The sequence below is a fragment of the Hippocampus comes genome, unplaced genomic scaffold (assembly GCF_001891065.2).
Source record: "Hippocampus comes isolate QL1 unplaced genomic scaffold, H_comes_QL1_v1.1 scaffold8, whole genome shotgun sequence".
NCBI classification, from domain to species: Eukaryota; Metazoa; Chordata; class Actinopteri; order Syngnathiformes; family Syngnathidae; genus Hippocampus; species Hippocampus comes.
The window spans coordinates 786,924-796,382 of NW_017806153.1; the positions used below are offsets into that span (position 1 = coordinate 786,924).

Consider the following 9,459-nt stretch of genomic DNA (forward strand, 5'->3'; position numbering starts at 1 on the left):
TCCTTCAATCATGATACATGAAGTGCTGTTCCTTATTTGTGTTGATGTAACAACCATGTGACTTTGAAAATGCTGTTGTGGTTGGGCAACTTGTAAGCACTGCCTGGCCCCCCGTGTCTGTAAATTGAATACTGATGATGATGATGATAATAATAAAGGCTTCGAGAGGCAACAGCGGCGCTCGCTTCGTCTGTGCTTTTTTTTTTTTTTTATTTGTTTACACATTAATGTTGTTTACCGAAGGAGATTGAGGCAGGTCATCAAACACACGCACGCGTGCTCACAAAACCAAAGTGATATCAATGTGCAAAAAAAAAAAAAAGTGTTGTAAAGATATGTGAGGATGGACTTTAAAGTGCTTTCATATAAGTCACATGATGATGGGATTTAAAAAAGTCACTTGCACAACAAAAACATTTGCAAATATATAAGTACAGTACATATGCTATGATCGATATTAATCAATTTTCATTGACCAGCTTTGATAGAGTTTCTGGGCAACGGGTCGGAACTCCAACTCCCATAATGCCCTGTGGTAGTCCTCGTCTTCCATCCACTTGACGACCTCTTCTTCATCTGAAGGCGGTTGATGAATAACAGAGTGAGGTGTGTGCGATATAACAGTGGCAAGATGCAGCTGCAGTGCATGATGGGAGGTAGAGAAACATATTTCCATTCTCCCGTGATGCATTGCGATGCCCCGAGATCCCCCAACTGACCCAAATAGGATGTGAGGATCTCGAGTAGCGACTCGCTGTCCTGCGCCTCCACCGGCTTCTCAGGTCCGCCTCCGCTGCTCATGTTCCACAAGGCCTGACATAGTTGAGCCGACAGCTGCCAGTCACCTGCTCCCAGGTCTCTCAGGCAGTCTGTCAGCCTGAAATGTGCATACACACACGGATTGGCAGATTTTGTTCATCAAATATTTTTTAATTACGTTTGTTGTAAATAATGAAAATGTATTGAAGTTAAATACAATTGAACTGTAGTTAGGTAGTGGCATACCACTAGAGGGAGCCCTACCAAACTTTGCACATGTCTACTTTTACACTTGGAACTATAAATTGGGTTTCCACTGGACGACACGAAATGGCGGTCTTACTTAAAATGCTTACTTGGTTGCAGCCCCTTCAAGGAAGAGACTGGCTCTGTTGGAAGGGTCCAGCGCCAGGTTGGTGAGAACCCCACAGGCCGAGAAGCACACGTCCGGGTTCTTGGAGTCCAACAGTGTCACCACGAACCTGTGGACTGAGAAGGTGAGGTCAGCAGTCTTGTTTACAGCTCCAATTAGCCTATCGAGAGTGTGTACATAAGAAAGATTTTTGGTATTACAGTGGTACCTTGTAGAGGTGGTGGACTTAAGTCACGTGACTTGATCATTGATTTGTAAAGACCTGATTTGAACTCGATGACTTATTCTGTGTCCATTTGTAAAACACTGTTATTTATAATACACACTGAGTATTGTTTGTTTGTTTGTTTGTTTGCTTGTTTTTTTTTGGGCGGTGTACTCAAACCCAGCCGGCCAATGGCTGGCTACATTATAAGACTGCGGCTTCCTAGTCGGGCAAGTGTCACGGAGGAAACTCCACAAAGATGAAAACATTCGGATGGAAGCATGAAATTTTGAACGCAATCGCAGAAAAATACAATAGCAACATGCACGTTAGTTTGCGACTCGAAGAGCAAGGCAACATGACGTTATTTATTCTTCATTCGTCTGAGTAGACGCAGGTAAGCTAGCTGTGTGAGCTGTGAAGCTATTCAGTTGGCTCGATTTGCGTCACGGTTTTGCTCACCAATAGCTGGTCAAATATTAACTCGACCTCGTCCGTTCTGCGTTTAACTGCTCAGACAATAAAGTAACTGTAAGAAGCGTGTTTAATTTTTTTTCTTTTTTTATGTTAGAAGCGCGTTTGCGCCGATAACAGCGCGCCACCCCTCCACGCCCGCGAACTGGACGTTTAGGCAAAATTAAAAAAAAGAAACCGTACACGGAGTAACTTCTTTCAAACATTACTGGATTTATACACGTGTGACGGTTTTTCAGGGTGTTTTTTTAATGGCGGAAAAGGTCTTACCAAATTAACTAAGAAACTAAGAAAAAATACACCGGCGGGCTTCTGAATCAGTGAAAAAAATATTTAATCACTCCAGGATTGCATGACCCGACGTATAACTTTCTTGAATCAAGTAATGAACTGACTCGAGTCGCTTAAAATTTGGAGGCGACTTGACTTAACTTGAGTTTTTTTCGACAGTGACTGGAGAAACAGAATTATAAATATTTGCTTGCAACTCATGGCAAAAAAAAAAAAAAAAACACGTCCCAGTGATTGCTCATAAGTTGGGCCACTTGTAAATTAAGGTACCACTGTATTGGTTAACGTGTTGATCATGAACCTTTGTTCTGCATTATAAAGTCCCGCACATCTTTGGACTGCGACAAGTTCCCGTAGACGCGCGTGGCCTCCAGCATGGCGGCCATGTTGGAGCTGAGCACCAACTTCAGCATCACTTGAGTGACGAAAAAGGTAAAAAAAAAAAAAAAAAAGTGATTATTTTCTGCACTTTATCTTCATTCTTTTGAAGTGTTGCTCTTACACTGGGCGATGGCCAGCTGGCTGCGTCTGAGCATCGCGCTTTCCTTGCGGTAGAACGTCAGGTTGTTGATGGCGGCTGCCACGTTCACCGTGAGCTCCTCGCTCTCCTCCACCGACCTCAGCTCTGCGACAACACGTGCGCACGCATGCACAGTAACAGTGTGAGGTGCTGACGAACATCGATACTACCTCCGATTTCTCACCCAGTGTCTCCATCAGCAGCTGGACGCATGTGGTGTTGCTGGCCAGTGCGGCGCCCACGTCCTCATGGATGCACATGTTGGCCAGCACCCGGACCAGCTTCACCAACACGTCCTCGGCCTCCCGGCGGCTGGCCGTAGGCGACGGCGGCGGCGGCGGCTCCTCCTCCCTCAGCTGGTAGTCGTCGTACAGCCGCAGGAGGGCGTCCACGGACGCCTCGCAGCGGAAGAGCTGCTGGCGCGCCTCGTTGTTCTTGGCCGTCAGGTTGCCCAGCGTGAAGAGGAGACGCACGACCAGGTCCTGCGGGAGAGACGTGAGTGTTTTAGAACCAGCGGACAGTCTTGACGCAGTGCAGTTTCACAGCACCGCAAAGCAAAATAAACAGCCAACCATGTGAGAAATGTGGCGGAACATTTTTTTCATTCAAATTCGGTCGTTCTCGCTGGTGAAGTCAAACCAGCATATTGGTCAAACTCAATCAATTATTGAATCAAAAGTAGAGCGTAATAAGTGATCTTACTTTTGCCTGATTAACGCTACACGGGTCAAGTTAATTTGACCTTGCTATTCTCTGATATCCAATGATGTCCACTTCTCAGCCTTTCTGTGACTCTTCCAGTCTCTATCTTTGTGGCAACCAGGCTTATGATCGTTTTGGATTTGTCATTACAATTAGTCATAATTTAGACTTCTATTTTTTAAATGGGCTTATTTAAAAAAATAATAATTTTTTTTTTTAAAGCAAGTGTGCTTCGTTTTTAGTATTAGTTTTAGCTTTTCAGAGAAATCATGGAGCAGTTGAACGCACGGTATAGAAAAAGGGTTGTTTGTGCCAAAGTGAGTGAGTTAAAAAGTGCTAAAATTGTCCTCCTTTCCTCCGCTTAGGTGTCCAGAGTTTTCTCGTGCCTCCGGAAGGGGGGGGGGGGGGGGTCAGGCGCCCTCAGCCGCCCCGGTGCTGTTCTGTCAGTCAAATGGTGAGCAGGTGCACTTGGACGCACGCGCCTCTCATGACCAACCCGCCCGCCGTCGTGAACGTGCAGCAACACAGGTAGAAGAACAGGACGGACTGTCCTCTCAAGAGGGCGTGCGTGTGTGTGTGTGTGTGTGTGTGTGTGTGTGTGTGTGTGTGTGTGTGTGTGTGTGTGTGTGTGTGTGTGTGTGTGTGAAAACGTTAACACCCTCTCAGCCACGTCTGAGTGCTTACTCAAGGGAGGCGGTCATTTATTCTATTCTTATTCCTGTTGGCTTCTGGATCATGTCCTGACTGGTCTCAACTGAAGCTAACCTTTGTCTGATTCCACTCAGCGTTTTTTTTTTTTTTTTTTGCCTGAGTCATCTTATCTGATCTGGGGATTATTACATGTCGACACGCACATTACAGACACACACACGCGCACACACAGATGTAATGTCCTGTAAATGTGCTTGGGACTCGCCGTTTGTAAACAAGCTGATGTGCAGATAAACAGCAAGCTCATTTGTGGAAGCTAAACCCTCCGAGGACACCCACTGACTCACCGGTTTTTGGTGGTGTTTGCTCAAGTGTTCTAAAAATAGTTGGTAGCAGTCGGGGGTCTGCGCCAGAGCGAGGCAGCACTCCGCGTACGAGGAGAGTTTACTGAGGAGACAAATAACATTCTCGACTCAAATGTAGGCCCAGTTCAATGACTCGCATCTTTTTTTTTTTTTTTTTTTTAAACCGGTTCCCTGTGATTTCTAAAACCGTTTGTGCTCATTTGTGGAAGCTAAACCCTCCGAGGACACCCACTGACTCACCGGTTTTTGGTGGTGTTTGCTCAAGTGTTCTAAAAATAGTTGGTAGCAGTCGGGGGTCTGCGCCAGAGCGAGGCAGCACTCCGCGTACGAGGAGAGTTTACTGAGGAGACAAATAACATTCTCGACTCAAATGTAGGCCCAGTTAAAGGCCCGCCTTTTTTTTTTTTTTTTTTTTTTAAACCGGTTACCTGTAGATTCTAGAAACGTTTGTGCACACGTCTTGGTCCTGATGATAGCGCTGCAGAACCAAGCAGAGATCCGACATCAGGGAGTGGGAGACGAAGAAGGGACGGGCCTCGGTGTGGTCGGCCAGATTTCTCAGGGTGGCAGTCAGCTGCCAGAGGTCAAGGGGTCAAGATATGGGGAAGATTCCAGGTTAAGATTAGCGACAAATTGCCCAATCTCGCAAGTCATTCACTATTCAATCAATGCAGTCGGCTGCTTTATATTTCCATCATTTGAATGGGCCATGATTTTTTTTTTTCAAATGCAATACAATTCCTCTTATGTTTGTAAAATGAATTGACCGTAGTAGTACGGACCGTACCTGTACGAGGATGTGTCCGGCGATCGTCACGTGAGGGTCATCCACCCTGCATAGCTTCCGGATGAAATTATGAGCTGTGCTGATGAAGTTTTTTTCCATCAGGAGGTGGACGACGGCGGCGTTTCCCGACAGAAATTTCAGCGTGCCGGCGCCGTAAAATAGCGCTTCGCCGCACGTCGTCGCATCCTCGCGCAGCAGCAGCTCGAGCAGCGAGTCTAGACAGAGGTAGACCCCCCCCCAACACCCCCACCTTCACTTAAAATCCACAAAGTGCAGCTTTTGACATTTTGTGATCCCGGGAAAAGAAATGTGTTCACCTAGGACTGAGTTATTCTGGAAGAGGGCGTCGTTGGCTTCACTGCGACTGACCTGGAAGATAAGCTTGCATATGTTGAGCAGGTTGGTCCCGCCGACATGTAACTGAATAAAAATAAAAAAAAGTCACTTTTTCACAATTTTTTTTTAAACAATCGACCCTGCGGCACACTCACGGCGAGACACAGCTCGGCGACATGCATGTGGAGGCGCGGGGAGTTGAGGTCGATGAGTTGGAAGATCGTTCTCAGTATACTGGAGCGCCTCTTACAGCGGTGTGGGCCCAACATGGCCGCCTCCTCCAGGGCGTCGTAGAGAGCAACGCACAAGTCACATAGATGCTCCAGTGAGGCCTCGCAGCTGTCTGGAGGATTGTCGGAAAAAAAAACAAAAACCAAGTGTGAAGTTAAAAAAAAAAAAAAAAAAAAAGGATCGCGGTATTTGCAAATACTCTTGCGGGGGAAAATTTCAACATGGTTTTGGAATGTGTTTGTGGGAATCTTTGTCCAGAAGAAGGTCACTAAGAGAGCCTGGCTCAATTTTTTTTTTTTATTTCTAGTGCTTTCAAAAGATGTTTGGGGTTGGGGCTTTTGTTTTCCTTCACACCAGAAAAAATATCATTCCTTTTCATGCCTTTATGGAGCAGCAAAAACAATTGGCGCTTCCCCAAATTGTGACAGAAAAAACCCAAATAAGCTTCGTGTTTGTATGACGTGTCAAACGATTCATTCGACACAATAAAAAAAAATGACAACAAGAGTTTGCAACATATAGTTGCCAGATGTGGCTTCTTCAATTTCTTCATCCAACGCTACTCTTTTCTCCCATATTTGTATTTTCCAGCACTCCGAATGCCCTGTGGAACAGACATCTGGTTTGGCAGATTACACTTGCGATTATCGGTGGAGATATCGTTGTGTGTGTGTGTGTGTGTGTGTGTGTGTGTGCGCGTGTGTGCGTGGTGCACCGTCGGTCATCTGGATTACACCGCACACTCCAAAGACAGTAAGTAACCACATACAAGTGGAGGGTTGTTAACAAGTCTGCCAAATTTGAAGGAATAAAAAAAAAAAAAAAAGAATGCAAAATTATTCATAATAGAGCCCTCGTCCTAACGACGCTAAAAAACACACCCATCATGAGCGTCATTTCTCAATCAAATAGGTGCCTGTGGCTCATCCAATGTCGGGAGTGTGATTCATGAACGAGCGCTACTGTGTTTAAGAAACAGTTAACTTCCCTGAAAATGTCTCTCGATACACCCTGAACGGGGCGATGACGCATCGAGTGAGACCTTAGCTCGCGCGCTAGCCAGTCAGCCATTTTAGAGCATGTCGACATCTTTCAATACTTGTTTGCCGGTTGACTGAAGATGCTTTTTTTTTTTTTTTTTTTTTTTGGCATACCGCGATACCTGACTGCAAGCTGAGAAAATGGGCACAAGTTGGTTTAAACTAAAGTTTAATGTTGTATCTTCACAATTGAGCACTACTGTCTTTGCACCAGTTTGTATCTTCAAACATACCGAATCATTTTACCGCACCTTTAGGATGTTCAACATCGGTACGTGTGCGCCCTGCTTAAGTCAACCGACCCGAGATGGGATTTATTTCCATTCACGTGCCTTGGCCACCTGTGCTCCCCACGCAAAATGGTCCCCTGCCAGTGCTGCATAAATACCCTGACACTCACCAGATTGTCTCTGGCACAAAGCGAGCATCCCCAGCACATTTTACAGACAGATCTGCTGACCCCCCCGACCTCGCCTTTTGTCTCCCCGCTCGCTGGCCTGTCTGCCCTTCGCGCTCCCGACTATTCAGATCTGTTTCCACCTCGCTTTTGAGAGACTGCTTGGACAATGACCAGATGTTGCGTCCCCCCCGAAACGTCTGGGCCCTGTTCTGGGCCGCCATCGGGCACCACGTCCACACATACACGTCACACGATGTCCTCTACTGATCGGTGCACTTGAGGACAAATCTGCCCCATCAATAAAACATTAGCCGTGAAATAACATCCTCCCTTTTCGAGGAAACTAAATGGAGCGGCGCAATCGCACAATTCCAATCTGGTTGCAGAGGAAAGAGAAAGGGTGGAGCCCGTTCCTTGTTTTTTTTTTGAAGTACAGTCATAAAAGTGTTCCCGGCATCGAAACTAGGGCTTGGCGCACTCTTAACACCTTGCTGCAATTTTGCACGCATGAACTCACGAGGCGTTGGGCAGACTAAATATTGAATATTTGAACTTTGGAAATTACATTTGGACAGTGTAGAAGTATTTTAAATGTGTGCAGACTGCATCACGCTAACACAATTTTTTTTATGGGTAACTTTATTTTGGTTTTCCTTTGCCTTGCCTTTTTTTTTTTTTGAAAGTGTGAGCCATAAAGCATACAGGATAACTTCCTGCTCAAGCCCAATGCATGGCATCGGATTTGCCATTCATCGCGTTTCCTTTTTGTGTCGCTCTTACCACCCGCAGCCGCCGCAGCCTTTAGCTGCTGGAGAAGAGGCGCTATCGTATCCCACCGCGAGTCTGCACCTGTGCTTGTGTTATTCTTTCCACTCCCGCCCAAATCTGATGAGAAGAGAGACAGCGAGAGCACATTGGTGAAAATGAGCCTCGGCTTGGTTCACAAGTTCACCGTCCCTTAAAATAAAGCAGCGGGAAGATTGATGGCACCGTCGAAAAGGTCACACATCGGCTGCGAAACTGCCACGGACGCCTTTTATCAATTTGTATTGCGTCGAGATTCTTGCTGAATGCCGCGCACGCAACGGTCTGGCCAATGCATACATCAATGCTTCGCGTGACACAGGAAGTTGCGGTTGTGGAAAGCAATTGTCTAGTCGATTTGTCTCACGCTGTCAAGTTTGTCTTCGGCAACGTCTCTCAAAGCAGAACGAGACTCGTGGTCTGTTCAGTGTTGGAGAGATAATGTTGAGCACGTTGCTTTGAAAGGCAATTTGAAGTAGAACGGATTAAAGACACCATTAGTGCTGACACTGTATGGGGAAAAAAAAAAAAAAAGACGGTTTCATTGACGCCGTCTGAACGAACCTGTTCTCTGTCCTGCTCTGACCTCGTCGCTTCCGATTCCGGCGTCAACACTGGACTGCGATAGTCGGCTGCTTGGCGCGATGGGGAAAAACACACAAATATTTTTTCATATGTTAGGCACTGGGACATTCAGAAGACCAAAAAAAAAAAAAAAACAGCTTAACTTGATGAACACAAAACATTTTTTTTTGCTACTCGATGCTGCCACTTGGTGTCCCTCTTGCACCAGAATTGCTTTCCCGACATGCACTCGAGTTAGTTGGGGCCTTGATGCAATTGTGTGAGTGTTTTTTTCTCAGCCTGACCTCGTGTGTGCGTGAATGTTTTATGTCGCCCGCCTGCATGCATCTCAGACCTCAATCTCCAACAGACAGGAAGTAAGACCCGAACTCTGCGGGCTGCGCGCTGAAGACTGTTTGTGCTTTGTCATCGCGAAGGGCGGTCTGCAGCTTTTGCAGGAAGTAACATAACCAACGACACTCTATCCTATCCCATAAGTCCTTTATTATTATTTTTATTTTTTAAAATGCATCCATGCATATGACGACAACTTGTATCATTGTACGTGCATGTCATTTATTTGGCATGTTCACAAAGGGCATGTACAGGACCTGTTCAGAGTGAAACGACCTGCGATAGGATTACAGGTCCCATCGGCGGGCCTCTTTGTGTGATACGGCCATTCTCAGAGACATGACCTCATCCCTGTCTTGGGCCCCGGCAACAGCGCAATGACGCACGAAGCTGCCGGGCTTGCCCAAATGGGCATCCAAAATCGAATAAGAGAGCCATTTGGAGCCATAAAATGACATCTTATTGGATGCTTTCTGTCTGCGTCTATTAGCCGTCATTAGTGCTCCAACCGCCAAGAGTGTTGAGAACAAAACTTCCAAAACTTGACAGTGCAGAGAAGCAGATTTGCGAAACCGCCCCCCCCCCCCCCCCACCACCGAAGCA

General features: G+C 46.3%; 1 protein-coding gene and 1 long non-coding RNA gene across 8 annotated transcripts in view; one reads left to right on the top strand and one right to left on the bottom strand.

Moving 5' to 3' along the window:
• The window catches only part of armc2 (armadillo repeat containing 2), a 15,854-nt gene continuing 6,395 nt past the window's right edge, over positions 1–9,459 (bottom strand). For 2 of the 7 annotated variants that reach the window (XM_019894987.1, XM_019894986.1), the window contains 12 exons: positions 8,503–8,570; positions 7,915–8,019; positions 5,619–5,806; positions 5,445–5,547; positions 5,128–5,342; positions 4,769–4,914; positions 4,581–4,680; positions 2,605–3,104; positions 2,404–2,517; positions 1,116–1,241; positions 720–877; positions 1–576 (listed from right to left, as the gene is read on the bottom strand). In XM_019894987.1, coding sequence (XP_019750546.1) covers positions 458–576; positions 720–877; positions 1,116–1,241; positions 2,404–2,517; positions 2,605–3,104; positions 4,581–4,680; positions 4,769–4,914; positions 5,128–5,342; positions 5,445–5,547; positions 5,619–5,806; positions 7,915–8,019; positions 8,503–8,570 — 1,942 coding nt within the window. In that variant the 3' untranslated portion in view covers positions 1–457. Of the gene's footprint in view, positions 577–719; positions 878–1,115; positions 1,249–2,403; positions 2,518–2,604; positions 3,105–4,580; positions 4,681–4,768; positions 4,915–5,127; positions 5,343–5,444; positions 5,548–5,618; positions 5,807–7,914; positions 8,020–8,502; positions 8,571–9,459 lie in introns of those variants that run through there. The other 5 variants (XM_019894990.1, XM_019894989.1, XM_019894991.1 and 2 more) reach the window with 5 other exon arrangements.
• LOC109530995 (uncharacterized) lies at positions 3,019–5,321 on the top strand. Its single transcript, XR_002171100.1, has 3 exons — positions 3,019–3,117; positions 3,690–3,852; positions 5,230–5,321. It is a non-coding gene; the product is annotated as an uncharacterized LOC109530995 (long non-coding RNA).